This window comes from Gymnoscopelus microlampas, assembly GCF_963454915.1.
Source record: "Gymnoscopelus microlampas genome assembly, chromosome: 2".
NCBI lineage: Eukaryota > Metazoa > Chordata > Actinopteri > Myctophiformes > Myctophidae > Gymnoscopelus > Gymnoscopelus microlampas.
Genome location: NC_139939.1, coordinates 54,545,958 through 54,568,568, shown reverse-complemented (window position 1 = coordinate 54,568,568; position 22,611 = coordinate 54,545,958). Strand labels below are relative to the sequence as shown.

At 41.1% G+C, this 22,611-nt stretch overlaps 1 protein-coding gene across 1 annotated transcript; it reads right to left on the bottom strand.

Annotated features, from left to right (window-relative positions):
• Positions 1-1,305: 1,305 nt before the first annotated feature.
• mief2 (mitochondrial elongation factor 2) lies at positions 1,306-18,209 on the bottom strand. Its single transcript, XM_084076515.1, has 8 exons — positions 18,062-18,209; positions 12,637-12,803; positions 9,544-9,718; positions 8,731-8,831; positions 4,603-4,779; positions 3,717-3,880; positions 2,907-3,059; positions 1,306-2,336 (listed from the first exon to the last, which is right to left on the bottom strand). Exons 2-8 carry the CDS (start codon positions 12,778-12,780, stop codon positions 1,829-1,831), a joined length of 1,422 nt encoding a protein of 473 aa, XP_083932641.1. The 5' UTR covers positions 12,781-12,803; positions 18,062-18,209; the 3' UTR covers positions 1,306-1,828.
• Between the last annotated feature and the right edge of the window lie 4,402 nt (positions 18,210-22,611).

The window sequence follows — 22,611 nt, the reverse complement described above, 5'->3', positions numbered from 1 at the left end:
AAAAGTCTTAAAAGTCGACTGTGGTAGTGAATGAGTTAATAGCATTTCGGCGTCAAGCCTTCCTCAGCGTGTTAAGAAAGTGGTTAGTGGCGTTGTGTGTACCAGGTGGGACTGATAGACAGACATGACAAGGACTTCAGCTGCTGTCGATAAAAAAAAAAATCTAAAGAATTGCCCCCGTACTTACTAAATAAAACCGAGGTGCTGAAACTCCAAGAAGAGAAGGAATCAGAAGTAGTGCGGTAGCCTGGGGATCAATACCATTTCCGAGGTTTCTGATCCAGTCGGGAGTGGAAATAACTTTACGTCATCAGGCGGCCGGAACCGACGACCGGAAGCTCCGGTGCCGTGCACCTCCAAAATGATTCGCCTAGTTTAAAAATGCAGTTAGTTTGGTATAATCGTTTAGTTTCTTTTGGTAAAATAATCGTTTGGTATGTCCATCTTTTATCCTAACTCGTAGCACGACTAGCGAGACTGAACTAATTGATTCGCATTATGTGGGGAACAAAAACAATGCGACGCCAACCGGAACACGATTATTTGTTCCCCCTTTTTTCAAAACCGGATCACACAGGCCAATTTACAACGAATACCAGGCTTTCCTGCGCGGTGGAAAGGCTGGTGACGCGAGGTTAGTATTGCGGTATTTTGCACCAGAAATGCACCCTCCCCATTTCACCCCCCATACACACACGCGCACACACACACACACACACAGAGACAGTATACTATACTGTAATAGGCTCGTGACAAACTTGTTGGCTGGTGCGAGAACTTTATTTTGCATCATCAAATTCTGTTACTTATCCGCTTCCATTTGCAAGTACATACAGTAATATGGCCTTGTGGACCTTCAATGAACTCCACGCAAAAACATTTACCCGCTAGCAATCAATACACTATATATTATTATATCCATCACAATAATCCCACACAAGTGTTCTTCTTCTCACCACAGTCCGTATAAAACAGACCCAGAAGGTTGTCCATGTGTGTGTGTGGGAGGAATTATCATTTTGCACATCCTGCAGAAAAGAAAAAAAAAAGAAGAAACAAAAAGACAGCATTTCCAACAACTTGGGTTATATAATAAACCCTTCCTCACCTCCTTCCCATTGGCACGTGTTTGACTTTCCTCTGTCCATTTTGCTTCAGTGTCACCAACCTCGAGCTGTATCCCAATATTATTATTAGGTAAAATAAAATGCCTTCCCGCCGGTCTCCCTTGTGTTCCCCTCCTCCAACTGGGAGGGTGGAGTAAAGTGCACGGTGCGACTGCCATTCTCTTCTCACCCTTTCATAACCTTGCTGCATCCTGCTGCACCCTCAGATCACAGAGTGGGAGGGGAGAAGGAAAAGCAAGGAGGAGGCCAATCGAAAAGCATAGAGAAAATAAAAAACACATTCAAGTGTCTGTAATAAGAAGAGAGTCACGGCTCTCTTCTGGTATATAGCAAATATGCTAACCTTCAGTCCCCACAATCGTTTTAACCACTTTATCCATTTATGCGTTGGCTATTCAAAAATAGCAGATCTACAAGCTTGCAGCGCGTCACACTTGTACATCATCTATTTTTGAGAAGTTTTGAAAAATCATTTTGTTTAACACAAATCTTCTGATGACACTTGCACTTATTTACCACTTAAGGGTGTCCCAAAATATGGACACCAGGTTTAACTTGAAAGTGGTTAACACAAAACTCACCCTTTTTTTTACTTGATCTCAGGTGTGTGTGTGTGTGTGTGTGTGTGTGTGTGTGTGTGTACACGTTACTTTGCGTGATATGTTGGTGTGTGTGTGTGTGTGTGTGTGTTGTGTACGTGTTTATATGAGCAGTACTTCGGGCTCCGACACGGCGCAGTAGAGCATAAAGCCTATCTGGTCCACCTGCTCTTCCGAGAGGCCGCTCAACAGATTGACGGCGGGCTTGAAGTAGCTGTGCATGGCGCCTTGCTCCAGGTAGCCAATCAGCTCCGTGATGCACTGCTGGAAGCGCACGTCCACGGCGCCGCGGGACCAGTCGCCCTCGCTGTCGCTGAGGTGCAGGATGAGGTTGGCCAGCGGAGCGGCGGGGAGCGGGCGCAGCGCGGGGTTCAGGCGGCACACCGCTTTGAGGGTTTTGAGCACGTGCCGGCGGCAGCCGCTGTGGTCGGCGTCGGCGGCGTCCAGCTGGGCCAGGCGCTGGGTCTCCCACGGGTAGAGGGACAGGTGCCACGCGTTGACCCAGGGCGAGGTGAGCTCGGGCTGGCCCGTCAGCACCACGTCGCCCTCTCTGATCAGGGGCAGGATGGAGATGAACAGTGGCTGCTCGCCGCTGCCTTCCTCTCCGGGTCTAGAGGACAAACCACAGCACAGTACGGTAAATGGTGCATTTATATAGCGCTTTTATCCAAAGCGCTTTACATAGATTGGGTGACATTCAGCCATTCACACACACATTCATACACGGTTGGCGGAGGAAACCATGCAAGGCACCAACCTGCTCATCGGGAGCAATTAGGGGTTCAGTTTCTTGCTCAAGGACACTTCGACACTAACTCTGGGGGAGCCAGGGAGTTAGGATTCGGAACATAGGATTCAACATTAAGGAACCGGTTTATCACATTGTCAGAGCTGGTATGTGCCCTCCCCCCCCTTCTTCTTCATCCCCTTCTCTTATGGAAATAACAAAAACGATGTAGAGCTTGCACAAAAACTGTGATGTGACAATAAAGTTGATTCTGATTCTATGTGGACTTCTCATCTGCTATACAATTACAATAACGGTGGCTCTCAAACTGTTTTAATTTCAAGGACCATCATAACTCTGAGAGGTATTTTGTTGAATTTGGCATGTAAAACAAGCCAAATTCACTCCCCTCTGACACAACACAAACAGAAGCACAGTAATAATAATACATACTGTATCTCAAGGTGAAGCTCTGGCACTCCAGGTACGGGTCTGACCAGACAGTCCATGGTGCTGCTGATACAAGGCCAGTTCATGGTCTGTATGATAGCCTTGTTCAACATGTTCACCAGGGCCTCTGAAGAGAGGTAACCCCCCACCAGGAATCTGTACGCAAAACGCAGAGAAAAAACACAAGGGAATCTCAGTGACGCTCAACCTTTTGGGCCGCTACTGTACACTGCATTTTGGATTTTTAGGGATTCATCTGTTGCTAGGAGACATGCAAAAATCCTTGTTTCAACCTCCACTAGCAGATATATATCGTCTGTCGGTTGGGAAACGCATATGTCCAAAACCGTAACTTTTCGGGATTCAAATAAAATAAATGGCAAAAGTTGCAGATCTACAAGCTCAAAACGTTCTGCGTTTCGAGCTTGTAAATCTGCAACTTTTGATATTTTTGTGTAATCAAGTAGAGCGTTAATTTACGAAAAGAAACACAAAAGGTTGGAATATGGAGATAAGAGGTTCCTGACCGACAGCGACAACATATATTGTCTCTGTTGGGTAGAAACCTTTCATGTAAAAAATACATACTTGTCAGGAAATGGAAAAAAATAACCCGTTTAATAATACATTGAAATATGGAGCTAGGTTTCTGCCTTGACAACGACAACAATATGAATGATACAATAACACTGAACTGTTTCTCTGATAGTATATGTAGTTACTAGTTTCCAAGGGCAACGGTTACAACAAACCGTGCTTCATGACAGAGCGGTGTTACTGTTTACAGACAGACGGGGCTGGTTTCACACGTACCTGTCCCAGTAGCTGCGTCCTCGAGGGAAGTACTCCAGGTTGACCCTCCGGACCATCCAGTGGAGGGGGTGGGTCAGGAGGGTCTCTTCCCCCGGAACCAGACGCCACAGAGAGGACTCCAGCTGCAGAGGAACCAGAAGACACGCATGGTCCGCACTCACGACCTACACACACACACACACACACACACACACACACACACACACACACACACACACACACACACACACACACACACACACACACACACACACACACACACACACACACACACACACACACACACACACACACACACACACACACACACAGGGGAAGGAATAGCAGCAAGCATTGATTCAGTTGTTTGCAAATGGACCACAATGTTATCCTTTTTAGCATAAACCTTGACTGTACCAGGGGTTTGCATTAACGGTTGCCTGACTGCCCGTGGCAAGTAAATAAAACGTTTGGGCAAGTGGAGTTTGCACAACATCAGATATGTATCTATAAACACTTCAACGTGGCCAGAGCGCTTTCTTTCTCTCCCCCCCCCCCCCCCCCTAAAGTTTTACCTATCATTTTATAATGGACGATTAGTTTTCGGGACGTGGGCATGACCTTTGGGCAAGTAGAACATGACCTGCACTTGCCCGATCATTGCAACCAGCTCGTTGTTACTGTATTTTTGCACGAGACCCATAAAAAGTTGAAATATGAAGATATATAGAGGTTTCTGCCCAACTGCAACGATTTGTAGATACGTCAGTTTTAACATGCAAAAAAATAACCACATACAATGACTAACTGTGGCCAAGTCTGTTACATAGAAGTAAAATGTATGTTTGTGTGCGTGTCTCTGTGTGTGTGTGTGTGTGTGTGTGTGTGTGTGCGCGCGCAGCGCCACCTGTAGGTCATCCAGCAGAGAGCCTCCCAGACTCATCTCCTCCAGGGGCATGTCAGGGTGGCGTGTGTGGAGGAAGCTCTGGATCTCTGTGCAGATGTCCAGGGCCAGACGCTGGGCCCGGCTCACCTCCTCTGCCCCCAGCGCTGCCCGCGTGTCATAGTACTGCTGCAGACGCTCCTATAGAGAGAGAGAGAGAGACAGACAGACAGACAGACAGACAGACAGACAGGCAGACAGTCAGTCTGATTTTGTCCACAATTCCATGATGTATTGATGTGGTACCATAGAAGAGATAACAGGCAAACGTTGATCAAAATAATAATTATTTAATTAAATAATGCAGATGTTTAACAATGTTTGTGTGATAAGAATTTCTTTTTTACACTAACCACTTGAAACCTAGCATCCTTATTCTGGGGAAGGAACATGGGCCGAAAATAGCCGATCTGCAAGCTCACAAAGAGTTGCGCTGTTTAGGGCTGCTATTCTCATTGTAAGCCTAGCTCTACAAATATTTTAGCCATAAAACCACATTTCTCTGGTATAAGGACCGAGAAAATTGTCCTCACAATGTCCATTTCTCCAATTCTACTATATACACATGTGGGGAAATTTGAGCCCACAGGCATAGTAATACAAGTACGCACGCGCGCGCGCGCACGCACGCACGCACGCACGCACACACACACACACACACACACACACACACACACACACACACACACACACACACACACACACACACACACACACACACACACACACACACACACACACACACACACACACACACACACACACACACACACACACGACTCCAGTGTTTATTTTTTTACTCATATACTGTATATATGTTCAACTTCTGTTTTGACCATTTATCACACAGACCTAATTGTTGAACAAACGCCTTACAGATAAGAGCTGTCAAAGGTTGTTATATCGTCTCTGTGGTGTGGAAAAACCTCATATGTTCAAAACAGTTACATTTCAGGATTCAAATGTAAAAACTGCAAAGTAGCAGATCTACAAGCTCAAAACGTCACGCTTGCTACTTTTGTGTGATGCCGTAGTATGATCAAGTAGGGCGTTAATTTAACAAAAAAACACAAAAAGTTAGAATATTGAGATAAGAGGTTTCTGCCCGACAACAGCACAGATATGTTAGGAGGACCTATTTCCCTTTGTTTATCATGGTTTATCATGGGTTGCACAACACTTGTGTTCCAACGTTCAGTCAAGTGACAGTTTTGTTTGTACTTTCAAAGGATTTTTTTTTGTTTTTTGCAATTCACATAGTGCCATTTGCTATAACTTTAAATCGTTCTTGCTGGTATACTGTTATCTGTTCTAGGCTATTCAGATCTGTCCTTAAATGTTTTGTTTTTTTTAACTATTATTGCTCAAAAAGATTTTTGAAATATTATTACACATCGTGTACTTACTATAATATTTTTTATATATTCTGACAGACAGGCAGTGATGGGAAAAGTACTCAAATGTTTTACTTAAGTAAAAGTATCAATACTGTAATGTAGAAGTACTCCGTTACAAGTAAAAGTCTCAGATTAAAAATTTACTTGAGTAAAAGTACAAAAGTATTGGTATCAAAATGTACTTAAAGTACCAAAAGTAAAAGTACTAAAATGTTTGAAAATAGCATGTCGCAATGCGACGCGCTGTGGCCTGTGAGCTTGTAGATCGGCTATTTTCAAACAGCCTGGGTATAAAATATGGCTAAAGTGGTTAATGTATATTTTATAATTTAATGATTTATATCTGTAAAGTAACTAAAGTTTTCAAATAATTGTACTGGAGTAAAAGTACAATATTTGCCTCTGAGATGTAGTGGAGTAGAAGTAAAAGTATAGACAATTGGAAATACTCCAGTAAAGTAAAAGTACCTCAAAATTGTACTCAAGTACAGTACTTGAGCATACCTCCAATGGAGCTCACCTGTGTCCATCCCCTATAAATGTGAGGTTGTTATTCGGCTGCGTTAATCCCTGAAGAAGACCTTTCCAGGTCGAAACGTTTGGTATTTCTTTAAATAAATCCTGCATCGTGGCTATGAGTGTGCGGCCTTTTCTTTACTTTTGTACTTTCAAAGGATATGCACATACTTTTGGATCATGTTATATATAGAATGTTGTTTTCTAACATCTAACTGGATAATGTAGTTTATATTTTTTACAACTTTCAACATGGTGTCCCTATTTTGGGCATGCCATTTACGGGCAAAGATTTTCGTCAATTTTCCCAAAAGACCCGACGATTTTTAAAAAATGGCCGAAAACAGGCAATCTACAAGCTCACGACGCTTCACGATTGTGATGCGCCGGGAGCTTGTAGATCGGCTATTTTCACAACCGAGTGTAAATTAGTGGCTTAAGTGGTTAATAGCATTCGATGGAGGGTGTTTTAGCTTAATGGAACGAACAGCTGCAGGGAAGGAACTGACACCAATTCAGTTAACGGAGTAAAGCAGGAGAGCAATGCCGGGTCACGACTGTCACCCAGTGTTGATTTTGACAGCAAATGTTGATTTAGTTTTAGTCAGTCTTTTGAATAAAATTCAGTTTAGTTTTAGTCATATTTTAGTCATCTGAAATGTTTTAGTTTTTGTCTAGCTTTAGTCGACTAAACATCATACAATATTACAGAAGAGTACAGAAGTCCTGACGTCACTCGTTCATCCCCAGGTTCGTAAAGTAATTTCGCTATGGAGAATAACATTGGGTCATCATAGAATAGTCTCATATAAGAATTGTGGTCCAAAAATAAACAAACTGTCTCTGCGATATTGTCAGGGAGGAGGTTCTGTATCGTTTATGATAGTCAGTCACTCATATTTGATACAGTCTGTTTCTTGCGAAAATGTAACTAATTCGGCGGAAGTAACATTAGCGTTTTCTCACTTTCAGTTGATGCTTCATATCCATAAGAGTAAAACCGCCAGGGTCATTTGTTTATTTTTGGAACACAGTTCTTATTTGACGCGATATTAAATACGCCTATGGGGATTCAGAATGGGGGTGGAAAACCGCGAACCAGGTAGACAAACCTAGGATGTGTAAATGACGTCAGACTTCGGTGATCTATTATAGTCGGCTAAATCTACAGTTGATTTAGTCGACTAGAATGTATTTCGGCAGTGCCTTGACGGCGTCGCAATGGCTTATTTGGACACTTGGTTGCATGCTGAAAATAGCCGATCTACAAGCTCACAACGCGTCGCGCTGCGAGAGCGCAACACCCACGCACAACCACACATAAAATGATTTGTCTTTTAGTTCTACTGGATCTCCCTCCCTAACATTTTTGTCTAGTTTTTATTTGTTGACGAAATTGTCAATATATTTAGTCTAGTTTTAGTCATCGTAGCTTAGTTTTTGTCAGTGAAAAACGTAGTCAACAAACATTTTTCGTCAGTTTTAGTCCATGAAATCAACACTGCTATCACCACTTTTTAGCTCTTGTAAAAGTATGGGTTTCATTGTATTATGGTTACCAAGGGTGCACAGCACACCGGGTCCTTGTGAGGTGCCAGCCAACGGATTAAACTCTAAATAATGAAGGAGTATAGATGCACACTCGTAGCTGTCGTTTTTATCATGGACACAGAGACACAGAGAAAAGTCAGACTGAGCTCAGTCAGTCTGTCTGAAATGTTGGTGACTTTTCTGTCTCTGTGTCCATAATAAAAAACATATTAAACTTATTATACAACGTGACACTTTGATAACTTGCAGATCGGGATGTATATACATATTCAAAGATTTGCAAAGATTTTCACGATTTAACCCATTAAGATCTGGAACGCATCTGTGTCACTGAGTGCCGCACTACGAGCTTGTAGATCTGCTATTTTGGAAAAATAGTGTTGTTGTTTTTTTCTTTTTCAAAAAACTGATAGGATTTAGAAAACATTTTAAGAATCGGACTCAGGCCTTAATGGGTTAACAAAAAAATAGTAGATCTACAAGCTCATGGCATGGCACTCGGTACCACGCTATGAGGTTGTATAATATCTGCTATTTTTTAATAGCCACAAGAAATCTAAAAGTGACACAGATGCGTTCTCGGATTGAATGGGTTAAAATAGAGGGTGCCATCAGAATCAGAACATACTTGCAGGGTGAGGACACACAGTTGGATTTTCTTGGGTTTGGGTTCGAGTGCTGGCGGTGCTTCCAGAGCGTTGGACACCTGCTGCTGTTGGCACAGATCACCTGATGGGACAGAGACATAAAACAGCCGTCAAATCTCACACACACACCAACACAATTAAATAAACCAGAATATTGTTGTTGTTGTCGAGTATCACACAAAAATAGTGAAAATAGCAGATTTGAAAGCTCACAGCGCTTCGCATTGCGACACGTTGCAAGCTTATAAATAAATGTTTTATTTGCAAACCGTTGCCGTCCGGCAGAAACCTTTTTTTTTTTTACACCCCATGGAAACTTGAATTTATTTGTTTTTGTTGCATTGCTAAGCCAATAATGTGATGACTAGCCGACCGGTATAGGCAGCGGTTTAAGTAGGAGACACAAAAGAGACTCTTTGTGTCTCCTACCGGAACCGCTGCCGGTCATCAAATTATTGGCTTGTAGGAACAAAATTGACAAAAACGGGGGTGACTAATCGATAGGAAAAAAACATTTTGGGGGTGAACTATCCCTTTAAAGTGTAATTTCAGACATCTAACCACTTAGACCGTCAATACCTGACCATGCACTCTGTACTTGGTCTGCTTTTTTTCCCCTCTACACCAAACCTCTTTGCCGAAAACAGCCGATCTACATGTGAGCTTGCAGATCTGCATTTTTTGGGGGTAAAGTTCCCCTATTACACAAAGATTTAGAGGACTCCCTGTAGTAACTCTGAGGACCCCCCCCCCCCAGCGGTCCCAGACCCCCTGTTTAAGAACATTTTCAGCACCTTTCTTCTGTTTGGCCTGTTTGGCCGCCTTGGCCACGTGCTTCATGACCACGCCCTCCAGGCCCTTCCTGATCATGGTGGGGGAGGCGGAGACTAAACCCAGCTCCTCCCAGCTCTCCTTCATCTTCTGCTCCACCTTCTCGTCCTCCGCGGCGCGTCCCGCTCGCTCGATCAGCTGGAGACGTCACACATACACGCGCGCGCACACAAACACACACACACACAAAGACACACACACACACACGGAATAAGGCAAAATAAAATCTCATGACTGAAAATGTAATGATGATGTTTTAGGTATCATCATTTTAACCTGTTAACAATCCTGTACATCAGGGGTTTTCAACTGATTTTGACCCAGGGACCACCATCCTGACTAAGAGCAACCTGGGGACCACCACTATTGTGCGTATAGCTATAATATCAATATAGTATCTAATAAAATACAGTGATTTTGTTTGAATATGATGGAATATGATTAAGGATTACTGTGATTATGGTAAGCTCACATTTCATATCACACGCACACACCATACAGTAAGAACTCCTGTAAGTTATAAAAGTTAAAAAAAAACTGTCCACGGACCATCGGTTGAAAACCCCTGCTGTACACTGTAATTTGCAAAAAATGCCTATACATAGTATACCCAAAGTAAATTGATTGTTGTTCTTGAACCATTTGGAATAAATGCATGGTCATGGTCTCATTTTGAAGGTAACACTTTGAAGTGTTTCCCCAACAAATATAATCAACTCTATGTGCAACTGACATTGAGTGATACAAGTTTGAACTTGTTCTTAATTTTCGCCTAAATATTTTCTATAAATAGATGCCTTTATAACACTGCTATTATCATACAGTATATGAGCTGGAAAACACAATGTGGCCACACTATGAAGCCTTACTTAGCCCATGACCATAAAACATTTGATTCTGTGAAGAAAGAAAATAGAATATTTTGTTTTGCAGTTTTCAAAAATTATGTTTTCACAGAATCAAATGTGTTATGGGCATGATTCTATGCTTTAACTCAACCATTCATGTTAATGGCAGATGCTTCTAAACTTGTATTCTATTATTAGTTTGACCACTTCAAATACACTTCAAATCTTAACCCATTAAGACCTGAAGCCGATTCTACATGTCTCCAAATCCCAACAGTATTCTGAAAAACATATGTTTCTATATCAGTGGTGCTCAATATGTCAAGGACCCCCAAAATGATATGTATTTGGCCGCGGACCCCCATGTCAAAATATTTTGTTCCAGGGACCCCCAGAAGCAAAGATTTGAGTTACAAATGTTTGCTTTAAAAATATATATATTCAAAGATTTGCACAAATTTTCTCGATTTTTCAAAAATAGCCAAAGTGTAAAATAATGCTTTTTAGCTCAAATCTAAAAATGACACAGTTGCGTCCCAGGTCTTAATGGGTTAATATAATTAATGAAAATAGCCGATCTACAAGCTCACAATACCTTGCAGTGCGACGTGTTGTGAGCTTGTAGATCTGCTATTTTTGGTGCGCGACATGCATGGAATCCAAATGACTGAAATCAGTCGAGGCGACTGAGAACTTTAATCCACGCACACACACACACACACGTCTAAAAACATAATACAATGTGCCACTTGTGGGCAACGTGTTGGCAAATTAAATTACACCTTCTACAACCAGGGAAAAGTGGCCGCTACGAACAGCTGTTTGCATTGCTCTCTCTAATGGAGGCCAATGGAATTACTTAAGGCATGAAAATTCAATTTACACCCACAAAGTAAGCATGGTAAGTGCTTAATTTCTACTCGCGACATGCTTTAGTAGGTGCTGCTGCCTCTCTCTGAGTGTCTGCGAGTGCTTGCACGTGTCATGTCCGAGATTTGAACCATGGTGGGAAAAGGAATCATCTGCCACTAATAGATTTATTTGGCTATTCAAAAATAGTAGATATGCTATGAGCTTGAGAAAAAATAAATAAAACTTGAACATTTTTGCAAATCTTTGAATATGTATATTTTTAAAGCAAATATTTGTAACTCAAATCTTTGCTTCTGGGGGGGGGGTCCCTGGGGTCCGCGGCCAAATACAAATCTAAAAATGTTTTCTAAATCCTAACAGTATGTTGCTATATCCGCGGTGCTCCAACTTTTCCATGTCAAGGACCCCCCCAAAATTATATGTATTTGGCCGATGGACCCCCATCTCAAAATATGTTGTTCCAGGGACCCCCAGAAGCACAGATCGGAGTTAAACAATTTTGCTTTAAAACATATATTCAAAGATTTGCATACATTTTCCACGATAAAAAAAAAGAAAGCAGATCAACGAGCTCACAGCGCAGCACTCGGTGCCACGCTATGAGCTTGTATATCTGCTATTTCTGAATAGCCAGAAAAATCTTAAAATGACACAGATGCCTTCCCGGTCTTAATGAATTAAAATAAACTCTGAAAATGCACACGGCCCACCCAATCAGCCCACTTATTGATAGTGGTTAGATGGGTGGGTCCGAGAACGATTTCACGATTTTCATGTGTAATGATGATGTTTTAGGTATAATCATTTTAACCTGTTAACAATCCTGTACACTGTAATTTGCAAAAAAATGCCTATACATAGTACACCCAAAGTAAATTGATTGTTTTTCTTGAACCATTTGGAATAAATGCATGGTCATGGTCTCATTTTGAAGGTAACACTTTGAGGTTTTTCCCCAACAAAAACAATCAACTCTATGTGCAACTGACATTGAGTGATAAAAGTTTGAACTTACTGGAAGAGAAGGTTTTTAACTCATTGAGTGCCAGATTTTTTTTTTTTTTTCATACGTTTGGCAATTCTGGCACTCAATTTTACTACTATGAGTATGTAAAAGAACAAAAACGAATAAACAAAAAATATTTCTATATTATGTTGTCCCAGTGCCAGAGTTTTTTTCACAGAAAAAAAAAAGTGCTTAGGAAGCGAGATACAGCCTTTTTCATTTCTAAGTTAAATAAACTCCGGGCCCTTGTCCAGAAAAGGTTGGGGAACTACTGCCCCTGAAAAGGGACAGTCTCTCCTTGACCAATGAAAAGACGGAAAAAAACTCACCCGTTTCACAGCCAGCGTAGCGATGCCCAAAATTGCAGCCCCGCCCACTCCCAGCACCAGTCGGGCGTTAGACAGCAGGAAGTCGACCACCATGGCGATGCCATCCTCTCCTCGCCCCCTTCTGCTGCTGCCTTGGAAGTACATCACTTCCTGTTCTTGGAGTTAGCCTTGAGGGAGAGAAGGAAAAAAGTCAAAGTTGACTAATAATGCAAAGTAAGGCTGTAAAAAATAAATACTGCGATATGAGATTAGATATCATCTGGGGTTTTGGATATCGTAATTAGAGCCGTCACGGTTACAAATTTAAGTTGACGATTCATTGTCGCACAAATAATAGGCTCTATTCACAGCAGCCATATTATGAAGACATTCACAGGTGTTACCAATGATACTAATGAAGGCTCTGTTCCATTCTGGTCAAACAGAGTCAGGGTGCTGATGTTGTGCACGTTGGCCCACTGGAAACACTCTGCTACACCAGTGGGTCTAAAGTTAGGGTCCAGGGACCCTCATGGGCTTCCAAATGGCACCTTACGGGTGTGTAACTCTGAGAGTGTACAAATGGAACCAAATGGACCTGTAAGGGTCCATTTGGTTCCATTTGTACACTCTCAGAGTTATGGGGGTCGTGGAAACCACTGTGCTAGACTAAATGGAACAGAGCCTTCATTAGTATGGTAAAATAAATGGTGCATTTATATAGCGCTTCTATCCGAAGCGCTTTACATTGATTGTGCCATTAACCCATTCACACACACATTCATACACCGATGGCGGAGGAAACCATGCAAGGCACCAACCTGCTCATAACCATGCAAGGCACCAACCTGCTCATCGGGAGCAATTAGGGGTTCAGCATCTTGCTCAAGGACACTTCGACACTAACTCTAGGGGAGCGCCCCAGCCCGGGATCGAACTGGGAACCTTGCGGTTTTCCAGTTCACTCTACCCGGCCACTCTACCCCTGAGCCACTGCCGCCCCTTTTATCATTGGTAACACCTGTGAAGGAAGTGATAATATGGCTGCTGTGCATAGAGCTATTGCGATTAACGTTGACGTGTTTTAGGCATTGAACATTGGAACATATGAATACATTTTTATTTCCGTTTGATTTTGACACATTTATAATAATAGTTATACTTTCCAAAATAAATCGGAAATAGCTGATCTACAAGCTTACGTGTCACGAAGTGACATGTTGTAAGCCTGTAGATCTGATATATGATATAGATCTGATATATATAATGTATGAAAACATTTTGACATGGAAATGATAATGACGATTATGCAAAATAATTGTGATCATCTCAAATGATTGCGATTATTACACATTAGTGAAACCTCCATTGTCATCCGCACAATACAGATTTTTTGTTTTTGTTTGGTAAAGAAAAAAAACAGTGATATTTGATTTTGTACGTATCTCCCATAGGCCTGTCACAATTACATAATCGTCTAATCACAATTATTTTTGCATTAAATTTTAAAAAGAAGTGACGTGTTGTAAGCCTGTATGTGCCGTTTCTGCTAAGTATAAAAGTCATTTGTCACGTCTGCCCCGTGCAATGTGATTACGAAGCCTAAAAGGAAAGGAAACAGAAATTAAAGGTAGGGTAAGTGATATATTTTGGTTAAAACAATAAGTATTTTGTTAAAAGGTTAAAGCACTATATTCTGAAAGTAATCATTGCTATAGAGTGTTTGTTCAGTAACAGGAGTCTCCCCGTCTCTCCAGCTCTTTAATAAACAGAAAATACATTTTTCGGTGTCAAAATCTCAGCCAATCAGGAAAAAGTACCCATTTTCAAGTTTCATTTTTATAGTGTTCCAGTTCTAATTTTGTCTGCTCATTTCTTAGTGTCATCACTTCCAATTTCACTTGTTTAATCTATATCCTGATTGAGTTCTCCGTCCTGATTGGATAAACTTGGAAGTGAAACTGAAACAAAAATGCATTTTCTGTTTTATAAAGAGCTGGAGAGACAAGGAGACTCCTTTTACTGAACAAACACTTTATAGCAATGAGTACTATCAGAATATAGAGCTATTTAACACTTATTTTAACCAAAGAAAATCACTTACCCTACCTTTAAGTGTTTATTCATATGTCCCAATGTTCAATGCCAAAAGCCCAATTAAATCGTTAATCACAATCATTTGTATGACAATTAATCATCAACTTAAATGTGTAATCGTGACAGCCCTATCATCTCCCAGCAGCCCTAATGCAAAGTGCAGACTAAACCTAACATGCCTGCATTGTAATAGAACGGCTTTGTGTAAACAACAGAAGGCCTGGAATGCACGTCAACACAAATGTTAGTATGAAACTAATCCAGTGAATAGCACATACATTAATTAGACCTGGAACGCATCTGTGTCACTTTAGGTTTCATTGGCTATTCAAAAATAGCAGATATACAAGCTCATAGCGCGGGCGCGGCACCGAGTGCCGCGCTATGAGCTTGTAGATCTGCTTGAAAAAAAATGTTTTAGATTTTTTTTCAAAAAACTGTTAGGATTTAGATTTTTTTAAAGAATCGCCTCAGGTCTTAATGGGTTAAATAGGCCTAATAGTGTGCACACCCCCTCAAAAAAGAGTGATAGATAAGATAGCTACAGTAGGTGATTCATCGGGTCATGGGTGTCATCAAAGATCAAAAAGGTCCTGTGTGTGTCCGTTTCCTAATCAGACGACGCTTCCCCCCTCTACCCCACATATTACACTCTGCTCTCACAGCAGGAAAAAAACTATGTCAAGGACTTTCTTATTCTGTAGCAGAGATTAGAAATGTTCCACTACCATTTTCTCCTTCCCGATTCCGATCCCCATAACTTGCCTATCGGTTCCATACCAAGTATACCGATCCGATAGCATTGTGTAATAAAAACAAATCTAGGTCTACTCTACAGTGGTTCTCAAAGTGGGGTCCAGGGACCCTCAGGGTCTGAGAGTGTACAAATGGAACCAAATGGAGTCCCTTACGGGGTCCATTTGGTTACATTTGTACACGCTCAGAGTTATGGGGGTTCTTGAAATGTAAAAGTTTGAGAACCACTGATCTAGGACTAAATACAAAAGTTAGTAAAAAAATAATGTAAATTGTACAGTAAAGAATATAAAAAACAGTAACATCATGTGATAAATTACATGGTTATCAGAATGGCATAGACTAGATGTCTTTAACATTTTCAGGCCAAGGACCCCCTAGCTGAGAGAGAGATGAAGCAGGGACCCCCTCTATATTGTATAAAATTGTGTTTCAGATTTTTTTTGTTTACTTGGTACTGCTCTTTTTTCCCTCTACACCTAAACCTCTTCGCCAAAAATAGCCGATCTACAAGCTCACAACGCCTGCTATTTTTGGCTAAAGTTCTTCTTAGAAAAGGGATGCTAGGGTTCAAGTGGTTAATGTAAAGATCTTATCACCCAAAGATTTGGCGGACCCCCTGGAGTAACTCTGAGGACCCCCTAGGGGTCCCGGACCCCCTGTTGAAGACCCCTGGCATAGACTGTCAAACTCACCGATCCCAGCATTTTAGGCAGTATCGGCAGCTTTTCCGACACTGGCACAACAACAACACGTCACAAAGTGACGTGTTGTAAACTTGTAGATCTGCTATTTTGAAAATGTCTGAACCTTTTTCAACATGGAAACGATGATGACGACAATGCAAAAAAGAACTGCGATTATCTCAAATAATTGCGATTATGTAATGATTGTGACAGAGGCCTGGGCGAGGGTGTACGTGACTGCAACAGAAATAACACTTGGTCAACTTGCCCAAAGCCGAATATGACGCGCGCCGTGCTTATAATATCGAAGCCCTGATCACCTGGGAGCCAGAAATAGTAATAGTATCACTGTTAAGTTTTTCCACTCTGGAGCAGCAAGGCTCCCTTTTGGCACAAGAGGGGTGAGAGGGCACAACGTTGTTGGTGACATATAACCCTTTCTGACTGGCGTCCGTCTGTGATGCTATTTATGGATGCAGCGACGCACGCATTGTCCTCCTTATAGAATGCATACATGATGCCACCGTTGAATCCTTGCTCTCGAGGAGGACAGCACAACAACAACCAAATACGTGCACAAAATAAACACAGCTAAACTTTGTTAAAGGACAAGACCACTTTGGTAGAGGTTTGGGGTTGTGTAGTTACCTTGCCATGATGTAACTCAGCAATTATTTTTGATTTCTTGTCGTCCACCTTTGGAGTTACATCATGGAAAGGTAACAACAATCCAAATCTCAAACCAAAGTGGTCTTGCCCTTTAACTGGTGTTAAAACCAGACAAAGCAAGGGAACACAGTCACAAAGCCATCTGTCACTGGTTAACATTTAGCTAGAAAATACTGAGATGCAGCCAAGTAAAACAGAGTCTCTAAACACATTGGTTCTCAAAGTGGGGTCTGGGGACCTCCAGGAGTCCTTGGGGAGGTACCAGCCAGGGGGTCCCCAGAAACATTGGTTAATATAGCGTCACAAATCATTTTAACCACTTTAACCATATTTTATACTTTGGCAGCTATTCAAAAATCTTAAAGATTTGTGCAAATCTTTGAAAAAAATGTGAACATTTTGAACACAAATCTTTTCTTCTGAGGGTCCCTGGCACAAAACATTTTCAGATGGGGGGGGGGGGTCCGCGGCCAAATGTATCAATTTGGAGGTCCTTGGCATGAAAATGTTTGAGAACTACTGCTCTAAAAATGTAGGTCACACTACACTCATATCACAGCTAAGACATGATACGGTAGCTCAGGGGTTAGCATGGTGGTCACAGCCAGAGGTTACTGGGTTTAAACTTTAAACCTAGGGGCCTTTCTTTCTGTGTGGAGACTGGAGAGTATATCCTACATGTGGGTCTACTCCCACGCCACAAAACATGCATGTTTAGAGACGCATGCAGTGACCTTGATCTGATCAAGGCACATATATATGGCTGCTGCTGGTTCCCCGGGCAGTCACTGCAGCGCTACATGGCTGCACCGCTGATCCTTGTAGATAGGAATCGGATGGGTTAAATTTGGGTCGGATTGTAAATAAACCATTCATTATCATTAAATAGTGAACTACTACTACTGAGTGAGTGAGTCAGTCAGAGGCTCTTCAAATCTTTGTTATGAGTCAGAGGGGGCGGGGCAAGCTGACTGTTTTGAGACATTGTACAATGAACAACAACACAAACATACGTATCCATTTAAACATTAAAGAGTCTGGATATCACGATATCCGATACAAACAATTGATAAGAGGAACTATAAACAAAAGTTATTGTTTTGTTTTTTTGGTGCCTACCTACGTACTGGCTAACTAGCAAGTTTGCTAAGTTATACTAGCTCAGTCAGATGTTTTCCCTCACCATAGTGACAATGATGTAAGTGGATGTGTTTAGAGGTATATTAGGCCTTACTTACCACTCAGTAAGGATTGTAAAGTAATACTACGAGCCCAGAAGCATTAAAATGTGTACTTCAGCCTCACATATCTCGCCCACCACCGCATCCTGTAGCTAACAGCAGCTAACAATGCTAAGCTAACGTCTGTCTGCTGCTGTAGCAGCTGTTGTGAGACAGGAACCCTCCTCCTACAAAACACAGCTGATCGACACTCCGTCCGACCAATAGGAAGGCAGGAACCTTCCTACGCAATACAGCTTGATTGACTCTCCATCCGGCCAATGGGGAAGCAGGAACCCTCCTACACAACACAGGGGATTGACACTCCATCCGAACCAATAGGAAGGCAGGGAGCTCTACCTACAAAACACATACCTTGGGGGGATATTTTTCAAGTCTTTTATAAGTTAACCCTATTAACATGGGACTGGGAGTGGAAAAATATGCTTGCTTTATGCAAGGCATGTTTATTTATTATTGGAAATCAATTAAAAACCCCAAAGAAACTTTCAAATGGTACTGCATTAGCATAAAAACAGGCTGCAGTATATGATGGGAATAATGATCTGCTATTTTTACTTGTTTAATGTGAGTACTGTTATTGTAGCGACTACTTCTTCCCAATATTCAAAACCATTTAGAAGTATTGCTAAGAAGTAGTCGCTACAATATTGTCAACATAAAATATTGAGCCTAGCTCACCCCCATTCTCTCACTGAATGCCCAGCTGCCTGAGACACACACCTGAAATAAATTAAAGGTAATGAGCAGACACACAGCAGGAGCTAATCAATCAATCACTTTGGGAAGTGGGACATCAAAACAAAGCGTGGGAAAAACCAAACAAAAAACAAGATCAACAAGCAAATATCATTTTTGTCTGCTTACAACATAGTGTCCACCTTTATGCTTAAAAAGGTTCACTAAAATACTTTTTTTTTTTTTTTAACATTAAAGAGATAGTTCACCCCCAAAATGACTTTTATTCTATCGATTAGTCACCCCATGGAGACTTGAATTCATGGATATTTATTTTGTTTATGTCGCATTCCTAAGCCAATAATTTGATGACCGGCAGCGCGGTTCCAGTAGGAGACACAAAGAGTCTCCTTCATGTCTCCTACCGGAACGGCTGCCTACCAGTCTGGTCATCAAATTATTGGCTTAGGAATGCGACAAAAACACAAAAATATCCATGAATTCAAGTCTCCATGGGGTGACTAATCGATAGGAAAATGTTTTGGGGATGAACTATCCTTTTTACTAAATGATGGGATCCAGGATTCTACTAAATAAAACAAAGATAAATTGAGCATAGGCTATTGCAGCCTCCCTGTTACATTTCAATCTACTACTAGCATTTGGGCTAAATTAGCTCCCTATTGAAAGTAACTGAAAAACAAAACATACTCTCTCGCATACTCTCTCGCCATGCCTTCGGCCTGGCGGAGACAAACATATGTGGTAAATGTAGCCTAGTTCCTAATGAGTTGTGGGGTAACAACAGCAATGGTAATGTAACATCTACACAACACATATCAGCAACAAGGAGCATGCTCACAGACATATGAGAGCTGTGTATGGCTAAAATAAATAAATATGTGATTAATTGTGATTTTTTTTCCTGTATTGTAACAATGTTTCTCTGCAATTAAAAAAGCCTGTTTAGTTCCCTTTTAAATGGTAGCCCACGTGTAAGGAACATGCATTTGTGGGATGAGCAGCAGTGCAGCTGAGTATGTGGGTTGCGCCCATGCAAAATGAAAATCTCTGGCAGTGCCAGTGCCAAACAGCTTGTTCTGCTCCTGTTGCTATTGTTTTGAGCCTCCTCCTACCCCAGGCAGGTACCATGGGTATCCCACCCTAGGCCACTAATCTTATCCCAGAGACAGGCCTTCATTTTCCCCATACACCTGCTGGCCTGAGTCCCTCTGTTTTGATGGAGTTTTTTTCCCCAGAGAGGAGAGAAGAGAACAGCATGAGCCTTATGTGCTCTGTCCTCCTCTATCCTCACTCCTGCAAGGTTATGTAAAGAAGGAAAGTACATTAGAAGGAAAGTACATCTATGTAAAGAAGGAACGAACAACTGGTACTTCAGTATATGTATGGTGGTTTGCCAATTTGATAGCTTGTCGACTTGATTTGAGCACTCATAAAATGTGCACATTAGAATTTGCACATAAAATATTCATACATATATAAATGATATGATAAATGATATATAAATTGACATTTGAAGTCACAAAGAAGAAACAAGTCTTGTTGCGAACGTCTATCAACACGTGTGTGTTCTTTCTGTGACTTTCTTTTTGTTTTGTGACTTCAAATTCAAATTACGTGGGTGTGTGTGGATCACAGGTTACAGGTTCACATTTCAGTGTGTTTGAGTGGCTCACTTCAAATCTACAAGATCTGTAATCTTGCTACCATCATGTAGCCTACTGTACTGTAGATGTCATTTCCTTCATGACATTTAGCCTACCTATTGTAGGAGCGAGTGAGCATAGAGGAGCTACCAGGACCAGAAATGCAGCCTAGGACATCCTGTGCTCTGTGTCTCCCCAACACACACCTGTTACAGTGGGATCCTAGAGGAGACACAGAGCCCCCCAGGTATCTCATTTAATTACCCCCAGGGGTAGGAAGCCCAAAACAAGAGTCAATAGTGACTCTATTTTAATAACAAAGACATTTTGCCTAGATGGCTAGGCAAAATGACTTATTGATGCCTTTTCTTTGCTGTGTATAGTTGGGGAGGGGGTATTTTATTTTATTTTTAATCTATTTTCTTTGATCTTTATGCCCATATAGCATTTTGAGATTTGTGTCAAATTTAAAGTGCGTTACAAATAACATGTATTATTATTATTAAGTGCAGAATACGTGGGCACATATACTGTATATAACTAAATAATAAATAAATGATCATCGAATAAAAACTGTCCAAATAATTCTGTCCAAACATTAAAACCATACAAAGTTCAATTGTATAATCTTTGGGGAAAATAAAAGCACTGGCTGACAGAGGAGAACTTACAGCTTGGACACACATACCTGTTTAAGAGCTTGACACTCTGGCATTTCTGATCAAACCAATTTGATCTTTGGAAAAGGCTTTTAAAGGGCCTGTCTGAAGTGAACATAATTACAGTATGAGGATGAAGATGTGATCCGAATTCCCCATAACCCAACCCCAATTCTTAACTTCAGTGGTTCTCAACCCGTGGGTCCGGGTCCTCAAATGATTTTGGGGGGTCCCCAGATGATTAGCTTAATGTGCAACATTGTTTTCTCACTCAACAGTAAACAAACCAACATACAGTTTAAGTGAAAAGGGTATCTGCACATTGATTGTGACAATTACTGCTTCAAAAGTAATGAACAGAAACTATACTATAAAAATTGTCAAACATTGGCCAAATTGTCAAATAATACCTAAGAAGCAGATCAGTCAAACATTTTCACAATATTTATCTTTGGAACCGAGTCAAACTAAATGGAATGCCTCAACTCGTACAATTCCATGTGCTTGTCAGGGTGGGAGGGAAAATTCAAATATGATTATTTTGGGGGGTCACGGACTGAAAAGTTTGAGAACCACTGCCTTAACTGACCATAGATCTGTTTTTGTGTTTACTACATTCGTTGTCCAACATGACCATTGAGAAAGGAGAGGTAAGACATTTTCTTTTTCAGAAAATATGGTTTATATACTGCAGAAACATTTTGAAGTTGATCAGCTTTGATTTATTACATCACCCTATGTACCACAAGGTAAAAAATGCCTTCATAAGTGAGAAATTCAATCTCTCAAAGAGTTTTACAACCTCATTCATGTAAAGCTAATTATCATAATTGTTACCAATTTGTGGTAGGTAAAAATGCCTTTATAAGTGAGAAATTAAATTTCTCAATGAGTTTTACAACTTCATTCACGTAAAGCTAATTATCATAATTGTTACCAATTTGTGGCGGCCAGATCGGTTTGTGCGGTTATAATTCAATTTAGAAGTGAGCATAACTGTGTTTTATTCATTCCCAGGTACCTGAGTATACAGTAGAGTTTGGAGATGAGCCCTTTGTAATGGAATATGGCCAATGAATGTGGGCCCTAATTCATGAACATTTGGGATTATTTTCACTGACCTGCTAAATGCTCTGAATCAGACAATGTGACCACATCCTTATGAAACCATCCTAATGACTTTATGCATCCACAACTTTGAATTCCAGGTCAACTGCCTCCTGACGTTTTCCATTGGTGAGTTTTGACAATACATATCTTTACATTTGGAGCTTTGGGTGAGTTTTGTTAACCTTCACAAACCTTGACCTTCTAATTTCTTAACCACTTAAGGCCAATTTGAAAAAAATAGCTCAATTCATGGTGTAAGGCATTGTGAAATTTAGCATTTGCTGAAATTTCTCACCCGACATGCTCAAAATAGGTATACCAGGGTGAAATTGGTTAATTAAAATGTGAATTCTGTTTTAAAATGGCAATCCCTTTAAAACAAGAAAACGGCTCCGAGTGGAGTACGGGCTAAGCCATCAGGACATGCTATGGA

Bases quoted from the DNA above. Each gene is read 5' to 3' on its own strand.
- mief2 (XM_084076515.1), bottom strand. From the start codon at position 12,780: ATGTACTTCCAAGGCAGCAGCAGAAGGGGGCGAGGAGAGGATGGCATC. The intron at 3,881-4,602 runs GTGGCGCTGCGC...GTGTGTGTGTAG, and splicing joins CTCTGCTGGATGACCTACAG to GTCGTGAGTGCGGACCATGC. The intron at 2,337-2,906 runs GTATGTATTATT...TTTGTCCTCTAG, and splicing joins GAGCTTCACCTTGAGATACA to ACCCGGAGAGGAAGGCAGCG.